The sequence below is a fragment of the Oryzias latipes genome, chromosome 21, assembly GCF_053564925.1.
Source record: "Oryzias latipes strain Hd-rR chromosome 21, Olatipes_Hd-rR_3.1".
NCBI classification, from domain to species: Eukaryota; Metazoa; Chordata; class Actinopteri; order Beloniformes; family Adrianichthyidae; genus Oryzias; species Oryzias latipes.
The window spans coordinates 32826489-32842707 of NC_136257.1; the positions used below are offsets into that span (position 1 = coordinate 32826489).

The 16219-nt window shown below is 40.2% G+C and overlaps 1 protein-coding gene across 19 annotated transcripts in view; it reads right to left on the bottom strand.

Annotated features, from left to right (window-relative positions):
- Nucleotides 1–12944, bottom strand: part of stxbp5l (syntaxin binding protein 5L) — a 159353-nt gene extending 146409 nt beyond the window's left edge. For 11 of the 19 annotated variants that reach the window (XM_023950982.2, XM_023950980.2, XM_023950978.2 and 8 more), the window contains exon 1: nucleotides 11996–12933. In XM_023950982.2, coding sequence (XP_023806750.1) covers nucleotides 11996–12163 — 168 coding nt within the window. In that variant the 5' untranslated portion in view covers nucleotides 12164–12933. Of the gene's footprint in view, nucleotides 1–11995 lie in introns of all 19 variants that reach the window. The other 8 variants (XM_023950983.2, XM_023950981.2, XM_023950979.2 and 5 more) reach the window with 1 other exon arrangement.
- Between the last annotated feature and the right edge of the window lie 3275 nt (nucleotides 12945–16219).

Below are 16219 nucleotides of genomic sequence, written 5' to 3' on the forward strand. Positions count from 1 at the left end.
GCTTCCTTGTATCAGAAATTTGTTGAAGGAGCTGCTCAGGTGGCCTCCATACAGCGGTGCCATGTGGGGGTGAAGCAGCCATCATCAAGAAGGCTCAGTTAGAATACGTCTAATTCATGCAGATTTAACTTTTCAAATAAGTGTCTATGATTAAAGGACTTTAGATACTTGTTGGTTTCCAGTCCAATTTCGTTTCCACATGTAGTTTTTATCACCAAATTTTTCTCTTTTCCCCATTACTGACAAAAGACTGGCAATGACCGAGTTAAAAGTACATTTTACAAGCAATACTTTATTTATTTATAATGAAATCAAAATTATAGTTAACATTTAAACCATAAATGAAAAAGAAAATTTTGATTTTTATTTTTTAAATCTTTAAATGTGGTAAAATCTAAGTTGGGTGTACTATGTTATTTATTTTTACTCAAACTCTTAACCAAATAGACCCACATCTGAAGTCTGTGCGCCTAAAAAGGAATTCCAAGTCAGCACATTTCCATTAAGTAGAGTCGAAGTGAGTATAAATTTCAGATGAGGCAGTCTTTGGTTTGCGTGATCACAGAGCTGCAGAGTTTAGCTTTGATGTTGTGCTGCAACGTGCCGTGACTGCCAGTGACTGTTCTCTGGCAGAGTGTGGTGAGCGGGAAGGTTTGGAGACCCGGATCAGGGAGTTCAGGTCTGACATGAGCAGGAAGTCAGTGCACAAGTCCCAACAGTACGGTGGCCCTGAAGTGCAAATCCCATCAATGCAAAACCATTTTTGAAAAAAAAGGAAAAAACAAATGAAAAAGGAACATTACATTTTAGAGATCAAAACAAAATTCCAGAGACCAAATAGGAAAAATACTAATTAAAAAAGAAAAGCTTGTTTGGTGTTCAATCAACTTTTTACCAGTTTGGACAAAACATCTTTCTGCTTTCAGTCTGCTTTAAAACTCAAACATGAGTTTTATCATCCTATCAGTGATGACCTATTATACCGATGTTCACTCGTTTCATTTTTTTGACATTTAATTTTGATTTCTGAAAATGACTCATTTTCTGTTTTTTTTATGTTTTGGTCTCTGAAATTTTACTTTGATTTCTAAAATGTAATTCTTTAATTTATTTTTTTGCTTTTTTCATTGCTGTTGTGATTTTTAATATGTTTTTGCGTTGAGTGATTTGTTAGGATTTGCACCTCAAGGCCACCGTAGACCAGCGGCGTGTTTGTTTTGGCCGATTAAAATCATAGCTTGCAGCAGTGTTTTTAATCATCTGTAGAGGCTTGTTTAAAAATGTATTTTGGCTTTTATTCTGCTCAGGTATTGATGTATTATTCTTCAAACTCAAATAATGGCTTAAAACATATCGATTTAGTACGAGCATCACATTTATGAACCAGTTATTCCTACAGGCTTTAGCAACAATAGAAAAGTGTTGCAAGCCAACAATAAAAAAAAACTATCCTAAAAGTGGCAGCAGAAGTCTGATAACTAAAAGATGAAACCAACTTCAGGAAGCCTCAAAGTCTGCACCATCAGATGTTCAGCTAGCAGAAATGAAAGCATCAGCTATCAGATGGTGACAGTATTCATGTCAGGTTTGTTGTGAGAACTGCTAGCAAGATCGTTGGTGCACCTCTCCCGATCCTGAAGGAGTTATAGGAGCAACGCTGCCTACGCACAGCAACCTCCATCATTAGGGACCCCCAGCCCCCCTCTCATGGACCCTTCTCCCTCATGCCATCTGGGAGGCGGTTCAGGAGTATCAGCTGCAGATCCAGCAGGATGCTAAAGGCTGTGAGGCTGTGAGGCTGCTGAACGGACTGTCCTCCTCATCCATCCATGCTCTCACAAACTCCACTCTGCAGTAAGACCAAAAGGATTACCCCCAACCACTCAAACTCGACCCCCTCCCCCATAAACAAGACTGCTGCTAAACACACATAAGTCACTCTAGTCACATTAGTCTCCATTTCATTTCATTGTATTTTTATTTTATTCTATTGCATCTCCATCTATCTTATTTACTGCTATTTCTTTTTATTCTTTGTTTTTTTTATTGTTGCTTCTTTGCACTGTCATGCTAGTGAGAAACAACATCTCGTCTCACCTGTGTCTTGCTCTGCAGAAAATAAATGTTGAATCTTGAAGTTATCACTTGGGGACGGGATGGAGGGGCGGTGGGTTAGGACCAGCGATGGAAAATGGTTAAAAAGGGCTGATCTTTCTGCTACCTGCAAGCGAAGGAACCCCTCATGGATTTGAGAAGGTCGTCCGCTGTGGCGTCATGCAGGTCTTAGCCTCAGCTTTGCAGCCTGCAGTAAAGCAAACCCCTTTCTGCAAGCGTGGTCATCTTTGCAGGGCTGAGAAAGAGCAAGGCGTGTGTATTAAAAGCACGCTCCTGCTGTCATCCTTCAGGCGGCTTTACAGCCAATTATGGACATGAAACTGGAGTAAAAGGACAGACCTTCTGGACTGCTCTCCAGCTTATCAAGCCTTCCAGGAATCTCCACTATAGATGTGATATTGAGGTTCGTCGGTGGGATGAAGTTGACTTCCACTGTCTGCCTTTTCCACACATGTGAAGCAGGGCTGTAACCATGGAAACTCTCACAATGGAGACAGTCATGACATCATGGGCGTGTTTACACGCCGTTTTGGATTCTAAAGTCAGGATTGTTTCATTAAAGCACACGTGCATTAAGGCAGTTTTTAAATGAATAACAAATATTTTAATTTGTTTTAGTTTTTTTTTTTTTTTTTTTTTAAATTGTAGTGACTTTTTCATGCTATATGCAAAAATAGCAAAACATACAAACATACTTTAAAATTTTTGTGATAAATATCAAAAAGGTGGGTTCGATCAGATTTTACATCCTAATTCTTTTTCTTCAGATTTGAACATTTTAAGAAAACTGTAAAAATAGGAGATGACATTATAATGAAAGAATATTTTGTGTTGGGGTTTATTTGAGCCATTTCCTGTCGCTACACATTTAGCTGCATAGTACCTTGAATATTAAAACACGCTTTGAAGGTTATCTTTTATTTTACTTTTTGATTTGTTACTTGGGCAGTTCTGGCTGCGCAAACAGATTGAATGGAATCATTCTGCATGAGGGCTTGGCGATGGAAAACTGCATGAAAGGCAGGTCTGTTTAAAAAGCCTGCTCGAGTATTTGCACAGCGTGAAGCCGGGCAGGCAGTCTGCTGTCACTGTATGCACAAAAGCCTTTGAAAAGACCCACACAAAATCAAGAGGCCACTACTTCTCGTTTGCTCCGTCAAATGTGGTTGAAAGTACTTGAAGACGTCAAGCAGGTTTCCTACACATATTCACGTACTCTGGTGTGCTATAAATACTCTTACAGATTTTAAAACATAATGACAGATTTAGTTTTTTTTGCACAAACAAAACATTTTCCTAAAGCCCTGCACCTGAATTCAGTCTATGGAAGACTTTGATCAGATTTTGGTGGGTCTCATTGTTTTTTTACTCGTCTCGTCCTCTCAGCCCGACAGCAGCACCTCCCTAATTGATCCCACACTGTGGCTTCTGACAGGCATCCGACACATGGTAATGTGAGACTAGCTGGAAGGCAGCCCACTGAGTCATCACACCCATGAAGAGCTTATGGGGTCGCTGGTGAGCGAGTGAGCTGATGTCATCCTCACTCGCCAATATGTGAGCGGAAGAAGAAGCAAAAAAAGGTCAGCAAACCTTTGATGTCAGCCATGAGCTTTACCAAATACTAGATTCACTTTGTGCACAAATAAATGACTCCTAATGGGCATTTTTTTTAATTCCAAATTAAACCTGTATAATTGCTCCACTGCATTGTGTTTTGCTTAAGTTGTTTTCCATAATTTCATCCATTATTTGTTTTAAAAACGTGTAGGAAATGTTTAAAAAAACAGAGACGGATAGGTGTGGTTCCTGTAGGGAAGGACGAGCTGAAAGCCACATCGCTGCTGACTTCACTAAACTCCTTCTGCAGACCATGATGAATGCAGTTGTCATATAATTCACAAACCCGTTTAGTTTATTAGCACAGCGTGATGAGATTAGAAAAACATTACAAAAACATGCTTTCTGCAGACGAATATAGTAATTTAAAAAACGATGCTGAAGTCTAAATCTCATTTTAAAAAAGGGGTAACGCAGGGGATATTATGGGGTATCACTGATTAGATGATGATGATGTTTGAGTTTTAGAGAAGAGGAAAAACAGAAGAAAGTTTTCCCTGAGATGTGGTAAAGAGATGATCGATCAAACTGATCATTTTTGCAGCGGCTGTAACCACAAACTCACTTCCTGCTGAAAAGGTGAATAAACCTTATCATCCAGTCAGTGATGTACCGCAACACCTACCTTTTCCGATCATCATACGGTTACTTTGTTTCTTTTTGGTTTCTAGAATTTTGTTTTATTCTCAAAAATATTTGTTTTGTTTTTTGGAATTCTGTTTGTTTTTTTTTGTTTTTTTTTACATTACATTCCGTTTTGTGGAATTCTGTTAAAATGTAACATTGCTTTTTGTGAAGTGTTTAGCATTTTTGATTGTCTTTGCGATCTCTAATCTGTTTTTGCCCTTCAGGGTGACTGTAAGAAACAGCTAATCATAAAGCCACAGTTGCAATTTGTCTGTTAATATGTGGCACATTTAATTTATTTGTATCCTCCTCTATCATTTCTATATGTCATGCAGCAACTTTAAAATTTCCCCACCGCAGGATGAATAAAGGGTCATCTTATCTCTTGCTACGGACACAGCGACATCCAAAAGAGTCTCATTTGTTCAAAAAAATATTCTCTCAGATTCCGGTGACTCAGTAAAAGCAAAGAAGACATTAGCTGCAGAGTCAAGCCTAATATCCGAACATGCAACAAAAATAGTGGTTTGGTGGTCTTCAGAACAAAAAAGCATATAAAAAAATGACAATAAATAGCTGTTAAGACATCATCAAATCTTTTCAGGTTTGATAAGGTTTATGTAATTTGTTACTAAAAGTCAGAACTTTTTTTTATCTTTTTTTTTTTTTTTTAAAGCTGGGAACAAACATACAAGATTTGGATTAAACCCATTTGACTGTAATTTGGCACCAGGTGGAAGAAAAAACAGATCTAATCTATTGTAATAATGTTTATTCGATGTGTTTTACAGAGATGATTATGTTAGTTCACTTTGGCACACAAACCTTCCTCATGAGCCTCAACCTGAACTTGCTGAACCTAGCCGGTAAACCACTCTGGAGGGAAAAACAGTGGGATGCTGCGTTAAATCATCGACCATCTGTTTAGACCCGGACACTCTAATGTCCAAAAAGGAAGCTTCATGCCCTCAAGCAAAGGCCCTTTGAACACCGTAATCTGTAAAACAAATAAAGCAGGTGGGAGGTCACATCCTTGAACTTAACCAGGGGAAGAGTAAATAACGTCTAAAAACCGCGAACCTTAGAAAATCTGTCAGCGGTCAGGCTTTGGTCTGTGTGGACCTGAACTGGAAGGTCACCCAGAATGACTCCTGTTAACCTGCCGACAGTCTTTACAGAGAATCAAGCAGAGCGCAGAGAGATATTTCACCGGAGAAATGAAATGTCAGAGGATCTCCAGAGTCACAGCTCTCTGATGAGCTCTGCAGAACCTCACAGCTTTCTTTACACCACTCAGTCTTAGTTTAGCATGCAGCAAAGTAAGGTGTGTGAAATTGAAGCTGTAGTGAATGAATATTCCTGAAAGTAAAAAAAAATTCCCTCAACCTCCTGATCACCTTGATGCAACAACAAACTTTGATAGAACCGTTCCCATTCCATCACAGACTTGGAGAAACTTTTATTACCATTTCCATTGAGAAACACAGTTGTGCTTCTGTTATTGGTAATTATTCCTCCCAATGTGAAATAAAGTAGACCAGAAACACAAATGTGGGCAAGATGTCCCAGCTGTGTCACTTTTGATAAGTTCAAACCAGGAGGGAGCTCGAAATGTTGGAACAGGAACTGAATGTTCAGAGAGTTTTACGTCAACAAATCCTTTTAGTCCTAATCACATTTTAGATGTCTTTGCTTCCTATGGATGGAAAATATCATTGATAAGTATTAAAGGTAATGTTAGATTTTATCGTTTTCTTTAAAAACATTTTATTAATGACTAAAAAGATAAGAACAATTTTAAAAAAAATGTCTCATTTAGCTAAATATCTTCTTGCAGTGATAAAAAAAAAAAAAATCCAACAGCTCCTGTTAATTCTTTGTGATCAGCCATCGTATCCATCGTTCTGCGTCCCTAAAGCAATCGTGCGGTCAATTTCAAACAAAGGTTTCGCTTGGGACTGTCCAAGAGAACTGCAACCAACTTCTGAGTGCTGTTTCTACTTATCAAGGAAGATGTGACTTTTTCCAGCGTTTTAGAGATTCGGTATTTTATTTATGGTGATATATTGAGATCTCTGAGATTCCGTTTAGATATACATAAAGCTTTTTTTCATGTGCAAAGCTCTCCTACAGATGCTTGCATTTATTTAAATAAGTTTGTGGTCAATCAAGAATGCAGACAAGACACGGTAGATGACGCTTCCGGTTTTTGGGGTTTTTTTGTAGTAAAAACCTCAACATACTAAATAAGGAAACTTTTTTTTTCTAATAAAAAAGCCATTTTAAATGATTTGCCACCTGCTCTATTGTAACAGAATAAAGTTGAGGTTACAGCTGCATTAGAAAGTAAATATGCCGTAAAAATGTTTATTTTTTAGGAACTGAGCCAGAATTAGATCATGTCAAGCCTTACTTGAATTTAGAATGTAGTAACAGCGGTTTTGCCTTTGAATTCCTGCAACTAGAAAATTTCCTGGATCAAGTTTGTGACGTCTTCAAATTGCTCTTGATAAGTTCATTTTGTCAGAAGTCAGAACTCGGTCTTCCCTCTGGTCACCGGTGGGAACCATCTCCAGAGTTCTAAACACGCTGCATTTCCATTAACAGGAGCTTCAGCAACCGTGCGCTGGGGTTGCTGGATGCCACACACCTGACTTTCATTTGCAATCACCTGCAGTTTACTTAAGCGCTGCACTGAGCCTCACTCAGTGTGACGTTTTGTTTGTGCCACTCTGCCTGCATTACCGAGCGTTAGATCTGGACCTGATCTTCTGTTTTGCCACTAACTTTGTTTGCCTGCCCCAAATCTCCCCTGGATCTTGACTACTCTAGTTTCCTCCCTGATGCTCCCATGCCTGTTATTGACCCGTGCCTGCCTGACCCCGATTTAGCTTTGTGGACTTTTAGCTGAGTAAATAAACCTGCTGCATTTGCAAACAGACGTTTGCCCATTTTGTGACATTCAGATTAAATAGCGCGATTGTACCATAGGCATAAAATTCCAATCGCAGATGACGTCATCAGCTTGTGATAGGCCATGGCCTTGCGACCAATGCAACCCGAGCGATTACAAATCCCTATGAAGCATGAACTAGTCCTTAGGCTTAGACAAAAAGGCCTCAAAGGGGTGAAACACAGCTGCAGTTTGGTTGCATCGCAGAAACAATCTGCGACATTCTCTTACACAATGACTGCTGAATCATTTTCCACCATGCCGGCTTTCTGATCATCATCTCAGTCATTACGGCAAAAATGAGATGGGTTCTCTGCCGTGAGAGAACTTTACGCAGCTGCCATCAACTTCAATCACCTCCTGCTGATCCAAATCAATTCATAAACACAGCATCCCACTCAACAAACCCTTATCTGCTGCCTAATTGGGTCTTTGAGTCCACATGAGTCTGTCTCCGATGTATCAGGACCTTATCACCCGTGCGTTACAAACCAGCACATTGCTTTCTGTTTTAATCATGGTTCTTGTTGAGGGCTACTCACATTTATTTTAGGGCACATGATAGAACAACTGTTTGTGTAATGTGTTAACTGCTCCACTGGATCTGATGTTCTTAGAAAAGCTTGCCTGGAAAAACCAGAGTGACACAGCACAAAGCAGAGATGCTGCTCAGCTCCGATTCACACCAGCAGTCTTTTACCAAAAAAGAAGAGCAGTTTTAATACTTCCCACCTTCATTCGTACCACATGCAGTCAAACAGGAATCTGCAAACAACTTTGATCGTGTTCCAGTGAGATTGTCTTTACCATGTGAGTCTAAGCTGTGAGAGTGCACGTGAAGTTTGGAGCTTTGTGCACATTTCCATCACTAAATGTTCCTTCAGAAATACCGCTTTGTGTTCATGGGTGTCGAGGGTTTTGGTGTCTATGCTTCACCATCTCTGCTAATTCAAAAGGTCTGTTACATCAAGTTTTAACTTTGATCAATTTTAATGGACTTTTTACTTTCTGTGAGGATTTAGTTTATTATTAAATCAAATTGTTCATTTAGGACAACTTTGTGAGCAGAAATAGACTGCAGAGACTAATTCAGGGTCATTAAAACAAACCTTTTAAATTGGAATTTAAGTCGAGTGCTTTTGTTTTCTGAAAAAAAAATCCCTTTTTTTAAATCCAAATCCACTGATTTTGTCATGAATACTTTGGATTTAGTCCATAGAGGAAAGCGTGGAAGCATTTTGGACTGACTGAAAATATGGAGAAAGACACTGCAGACCCATAAGTACTAATTTAGCTGAAGATCTCAGCTGATTTACGATGATGATCACATTTGTGAGTAGAGCATCACGGTTCAAACTGCTCAAATTCCATCTGCATCCACTTCAAATCATACCAACAGTTTCCACAGATGTTAAAGTCCCAATAAGTGCCACAAACACAGGTGTGCAAAACCTGTTCTTTGCATTTGGCGCACCCCAAAGACAGAGGGAGAGGTGAACTGCAGTCACAGCCTAACTCAAAGAACTATTTGGTGGTTTAGACTCTACCCCAAAAGGCTGATTGTCATACAGGGAGGTTTAGGGTCCCATTTTATATTCCAATTTAGTACTGTGACCGTGTTCTCTGAAAAATCAGAAGGAGACACTCCGAGTATAAGATATCCAGTAGATCTCTATTGTAGACAACATTATGTCACTTGATTAGATGTCCACCAACAGTGTTCTGAAGGATATCTGCATACAGCGATCCCCAACCCATCTACCTGTAGCCGTCTCATTTTGGGAGATAATAGAAACAAAATTTAACATTCCAAGAAACATCAACCATTTCTACAGAAATCTACCAGGGGTTAAAGCTCTCAGAAACTTGCATTAAAACAACAATCAAACACATAGATGCAACGTCAGCATATTCATTCATTCATTCACTTCAACAATCTTACAAATCAATTTGAGGCATTTTTTAAACACAAAAATCCCCTCAATTAACACAGCAGATAATCACTGAAACCGGTTTACAGCAACCTCTGCTGAACGTATTAATATGTTTGAACAAGTGAACAGACACTTAACCAAAATGATCCTGTGTTCAGACACCAGAGCGTCTTTACGAATGCTGTCCTCCACTGCATTGTAGAACGATTGAAAGATTGTTTCTAAAGCCCACAAAACCACCATTAATGCAACTCCTAAATTATGCTTAATGTTATTTAAAATAACCCTATTTAATAAGCCCTAACCCTCTTTGAAAAAAAAAAAAAGGTGGCTTGTTTACAACATGCAAGGCATGATGGGACTGCGACGCAATTAGCTGTGGGAAAAATCACCTGTTAGAGATCTAAAAAGTGATGTGCAATAGAGCTCTATGAAGTAACGTCCATCTGTTGCATAATGCATAACTTCAGCTGTAAACGTCAAAATAGCCATGATTTAGATATCTGATAGATGTGTCAGTGCCCATGGGAGCTTTAGCTCCTTTAGAACACAATGGACAAGGTTCTAACAAGAACCAGGAGAACTGAGCTCATCACTATTGTTCTTAAATATGCATAAAGGATACACAGAAGACCTGAAAGTGTTGCTGCTCCTCTGAAAGTGTTGCTGCTCCTTTATAATCTAAATATATTTCCTGATTCATTGACGGCAGTGCATCCATTTGTATTTTTTATTTTATTGTAACCATTTTTCAATCAATCAGTTTGATTCTTTTGTCAATTCTTCCTCTCCAAGTCATTTATATGCCCATGTTTGCAGTCTTTTGTTCCAAAGTCCTGTGAGGTGCTTAGGGGGACCTCTCTGTTGGAAACATGCACCTGCAGCTGCCTCGCCTCAATATTAGCAGAGATCAATCTCCAGACTGGATGAGATGTCCTCGTTTGACTCCCTTGTGCTGAGTGATTTCAACCAAAGCTGCAGTTCAATTACACCCTCCGGTACGAACCGTTAACACATTAAAATAATTTCAAATTAAAGCTGTTGTTGAGTCCTCCCACACCGCACAGCGAGGACAGAAGTCATGACTAACTTTATAAAGTAGGCCAAACACTCCCACGCTCCGCACCAGCTGACAGACCATTTTTCCCTACAAAAGGCAAAAATGTCACCAAAGAAATATTTGGGCTAATGCGTTGTGGGGTATTTTTAAATGTCTGTAACACTAACAATTCATTAATTAATTATTATGATTATTATTATTTGTGACGAATGTAAACTAACGTTTAAAAGGTTTTTCCCGTGTGCACCCTGATCATATGTCTGTCTCTGCAAATGAGAGGAAAAAGGTCTGGGAAGACAGAGTTTTACTAATTATGCAGTGTTGCGTGTGCTCGTTTGCACAACATCCTTCCGGCATGACATGAGAAAGCAGAATTCCTGCTAAATGAGGAAAGAAGAAATAAACAATCTTTTTTTTTTTTTTTTTTTTACAGTCATTGTATGTACATTTTTAGATTCTATTTTTTATTTAAATCCTTTTCTTAGAGGACCATGCTGCTTAAAAAAATATTTAAATGGACATTTCTGCACACGTTTAGGGGCGTGCATTTGTCTTCAAATAGTCACTAAAGCCTCTTTGTTATTTCCTGAACATGATGTGCAGAACATGTTTCTTATCACATATACACAAAGGAGGGCATCACTCCTACACCTGTTTAAAAAAGAAAGAATCATTGGTGGAAAGCATGCTTCTATTTTCTCGCCTTTGTGTTCAAAAAGTTTAAAAATCCGGCCAGCCGTGGGGTGCAGCGCAGGACCAGGCGACCACACTTCCCTCTTCTAGCATATTCTGTTGCAGCCATAGGGTGCTATGCAGCATCCTTCTCAGCTTATGAATCAACCTCCCTCCTCAGCCCCCCCCCCCCCCCCCCCCCCCCTCCAGCCCACTCCCTCCTCGACCAGCACCACACACTACCCAGCAATAACACAGCTCTGCAAAACAAGCCACCCCCCACCCCCCCGCATCTTAATTAATTATTCACAGCCATATCCGCAATTCACCCCCGTTTCTTTGAGGATAAACAATAAACGCAGCAAAATTGATCCAGAAAATGGACCGCAGTGGGCGGCAGTAGCGGCTATAAATACCTCCACCCCTCCATTCAGCACCCCTCCCTCATTCTCTGCCTCCTTCCCAGTGAAAAGCGCATCAGCTAGAACAGCACTGCAGGGCCCCTCCGCTGACTTTTTTTTTTTTTTTTTGCAAGGGAGGGACACCAGTTATGTCATCGCTCCCACACCATTCGTGTTGCTCGTTGATGCAATAGGGATGCTGCTATTCATTGACTTCACTTGCACTGTTTTGTAGCGCATGTACATGAGCCTCTGCAGCCTGGAGCTGTGCTGCACATACTGATGGGAGCTGGGAGGGAGAGCACCACCTGCGCACCAATTTGTGGAGCTTTTTTTTTTTTTTTGTTAAACAACGGAGCGTATCGAGTTTAAAAAAAACGCAAATAAAGAAGAAAACACGCTGCAGCTTTGAGCAAACCACGACTGCTGGCCGGAGCTGGCCGTGGTGCTGAACTTTTAATCCACAGAGCGACCGGATCAGAACCAGCAGCTTCAGAACTGAACTGAACTTCCACCCTCGCTCCTCCATGAGATGTTTGCACGCGCACGTTTAGGGATAACGTCGCTTTTGCCTGCAGTGCAGTCTTGCAGGCCCATAGCTTTACACACCCACCTTGCACAGCTGAAAGTTTTCTGATATTAGCGTCTCCTGTACGTCGATTTCTTTGGGGGTTGGCGCCGCGGTGGGGGTCCCGGCCGCGCTGCCGCCCGATGGGGTCCCTATAGTCCCGCCTGGAGAGGATGTGGTCAGGCCGTCCAGCACCTTCCGAAACTTCTTCATCTTGTCGCTCGGTCTATTTTTTCCCCCGAGGGAAAGACTGCTGTCTTTGTTTTCCCACGCTGCTTAACAGAAAGATGCTGATTGTTTTTTCTATTGTTTTTTTTTTTTTTTTTTTTTTTTTTTTGCAAAAGCAGAGTTGAAAGTATTTTATTCTGGGGGGAGAACAGAGCAGTCACAGATGAGACTCATGGCGAGCAGAGGGAGTTGAAGGAGTCCTGCGCACGCTGATGCTGCAGATGCAGGTCTGTCGGTCTTGAAACTACTCAACTTCATTTCCGTTTGCTTTCTGCGGCAGCAGCATCTCCCGAGCCCGGAAACCAACCCCGCATCTCAACAGAGTCCACGGACAGGAAGCGGATGGGTCCAGAAGTGTAGGAAAAAGTAAAAAGAAAGAAAAAAAAAGAAGGTAAACTTCCAGCGGGAAAAATCCTCCCCCCTCCCCCGCCCTCCGAAAGAAGTCTTCTCCAGCAGTGGTTGTGGTCGCCAGGGACAGGAGGAGGAAGAAGACCCAGCAGCCGCAGAGGCAGCAGCAGCAGAGTAGTCAGGAAGCTGGTATCCTCACTCACCGCCAAACTACCGACAAGGGGCCAGGGTGGGGGCGGGGGAAGGGGGTCTTTAGTTAAGGTTTGGCGCGTGGTTGATGAGTGGTCAGATCCCGGTCGGTTTTCAAACAGATCCAGCTGCGGTAAAGGGTCGCTACCGCGCCTGCGTTCCGATCCAAGTGACGGGAGCTGTCCACGGTGCTGAAAAACCATAGGCAGTTACCCCCACCCCCCACCCAGCTCTTCCTCCTTTCTGCTCCTCCTCCCTCCCTCTCCTCAACGATTGGCTGAAACCATCTTCCTCAGAGAAACAGCATGATGGGTTTTTCATTTTTTCCTTTGGAGGGAAAAAAATCTGAATAAAAAAAAAAAACTACTATAAAAAGTAACTTATAGCCGTTCGGTTTGAGACATGAAAAAGGACTGCATTTATTTATTTTTCATAATTTTCTTGCATTAGGAAACAATCTGTAAGACCTCAACCATGTATATGCAGATGAAATTTGGCTTTTGTAGTTCTCCAAACCTACAACTGCATTTTGATTAAACGCCACATTTAAATTCAAGTTTAAATGGTTTGTTCCAACACTCTTATAACTATATTGATCTAAAAAAAACTTGTTTAATGATTTTTTTAAATGTAGATGTGTGTTTAGTTCAATGTAGAAATAATAGAAAAAATGTTTTTGTATGGAGCAAAAGTGGAAACTAAATCCAATTAAGCTTTACTTTTTTTTGAAAAGCAGAATAATAACAAAAGATCAACATGAAGTCACCTCACAAACATTAAGAGACATATGAGGGCAAACCTGATAAGAAAATACAATAAAGCTGGTGTGTTGGGCTGTGACAACTAGCGAATGATTAAAAAACACATTTTACTGTCCAGTTTTTAAACAAACACTTGTAAAGCATTTTTTTTTGTCTCGGTAACAGATTGTCCCCAACTCCAATTTGATCAAACGTCCATTTTGTAAACCTGCTTATTCCTGTTTAGAGTCACAGAAAAGGCCGAACCAACTCAAAGGAGTTCATCCGTCCATCGCATGGCTGCAAACACACAGCCCCCCCTCAAACACACACAATTTGTAGTCACCACTTAACCTGTAGAGCTGTTCCCGGAACCCGTTTGTTATAGCTAACGTCACTCTTTCACCCTTCAGTAGATGTGATTTGTTTTCATGTTAGATCACAGGAAAACTAGCATGCAACTGTAAAAGTTCAGACTGGTTTCAAGTCTCACTCCAATCCTCTCCATTTTCAAAGCGTTCCCAGTGGTCCGTGACTTATAATTATGCAGTTTTTGGCCAAAAACTATAAAACCTGTGTCCCCTATTCCTATCACCCATCTGTTTACACGCTTATACCAATTTACAGTTCCTCACACTCCTAAGCCAACATTAAATGTACAACAAAAATGGCGTGCGATATCGGAGCTATCCAGCCGTAATGTTTAGATCCAGATTTCAGAAAGACGTTCATGGATCTATTTGTTTATTGGTGTATTTTCTGCATCACAAAATTTGATCTTTTCCAAATTTTTGTCTGCTACTGATTTACAGCTATTTGAATAAGGAAAAATTCAGAAATGCAGTTTATTTATGACCACCATCATTAGAAAAATGCCACAAGAACATGTTCAATAAACCAAAATACACTATTTTATTGGAGTTGGCTTATAAACAAGCTGCAGTGCACTGTTTAAAGACCAAGTGTGACCGCTTTGTCAGTTCTCCTGAGCTCTATTGTAGCTTTTTTTTCTCTGTGTAATCGAGCTGATCCCAGCCAAACATGCTGCTGAGAACATACTTGTGTGGGCTCCAGCACTGGAGGAGGAAAAATGATCAACAATACTTACCCCACTTGATTTTTGAAGACTAGTGATGTTGCATAAGCCCTTACATCACCAGCCTCTGCCTTCTGGCCATGCTTGGTATTATAGTCAGAATGGTTCCTCTGTTCTGTTCTAAAGTCCAAAGCAGGTGAGTAGAAGGGATCTGGATATTCTGCAGATGTAACAACAAAATCAGTAAACAACAGTGGATAATTTTATTTTCCTAGCGATGAGGGAGAAAAGACGTGAGACTATAGCTTTCCTCTCTGCAGCTCAAGTAATAATCACTGATGTATTGAATGTGACTTTTTTCTTTCATTTTTTAAATCAATAAATACTTTTATTTTTTGGCTGGTTGACTTCATAAAGAATAATTTTACATTTTCTGGTGAAACATTTAAGGAACACTTTCAGCATAAAGACCTTAAAACAATAAGCAGCTGTTTTCTCTGTTACAAGAAAAATCAGCATTTAAACTTAAGGTTGTTAGAAGCGAGTTTAAATTGGTTGAGCAGATGTTTTTACCTGGGATAAGGGCTGGTTTGAGGTGGTCTGGGATCAGGTTAAAGCTTTCATTTTGGGTTTTCTAAGTGCTCAAAGAATTGAAAATCATGTCGCTGCTGATTGGAATTGTCTCTAAGAGTTCTGGTACATCACCTGTCCATCCTGGGGGAGGATGCCTCCTTCATGTGGACACTCCTGAAGTTTCTTCTTTTATAAGAAGGAGGGTCTAAAGGAATGCCCAGTTGAGTTTAGTTTAGTCATTACCGACTGAATTGTATGACTTCATGTTCTTTATGATTCATATTTATTATACAATTACCAGTATGAAGCCCATTGAGACGACTATTATTGTAAATATTGTGCTATAAAAAATTAAATTGAAACTTGAATTGAATTGCTGGATAAACATTCTTAATTAAAAATCAAAAATTATTTGCAGATTTATTTTTAAATGAAGAATAGGAAAGGTCAGTCTTTTGTTAAAGACAAAATGATTGCAGAAAATGGTGATGGCAATGAACTTGCAATTTAGTTTAGTGGCTAAATGTTTTTGTGTTGGTAATTTGTCATTTGGCTGTAAAGATAAACAGTGAGGAAAAGAAAAGAGTTTCTTAAAAGGCCAAATAACAATAATCATAACAGAAAGCAGCAGTTTCAGGACCATGACTCAATGCTTGGCTTGTGCATCATGGAAAATGATGCCCCTCTGTTCAGCTTCACCTTAGATGATTTGCCAAGGTTGATTAATTTTGAGGAGCAGATGTAATTAAAATTCAGTCCAAGTAATTTGAACTTAAAACACACACACACACACACACACACACACACACACACACACACAAGGCCAAATGTGGAATAATGACTGTTGATAAGGGCTAAGTCATTACTGTAGACGGCAGCCGTCAGATTAACTGGAGGGTGCGTGTGTCTGTCTTGAAGCTCTCCAAACATCATGTGAGGCTGCAGGATTTAAGCAGAAACTGACACTTGAACACAACAGAGCGATGACAGATGACTCGCACGTTACCTGTGTGGCCACAACACGCCACAATTGTTGTCATCATCAAAGAGATGATGTGGAAGAACTTGCCTCTAGTGCCCCCGTGAGGTTGGTATTCACAGATCTGCCGGCATACGTCCCCCGCTGTCTGAAGCGGAAACATGATCAGTGGCACC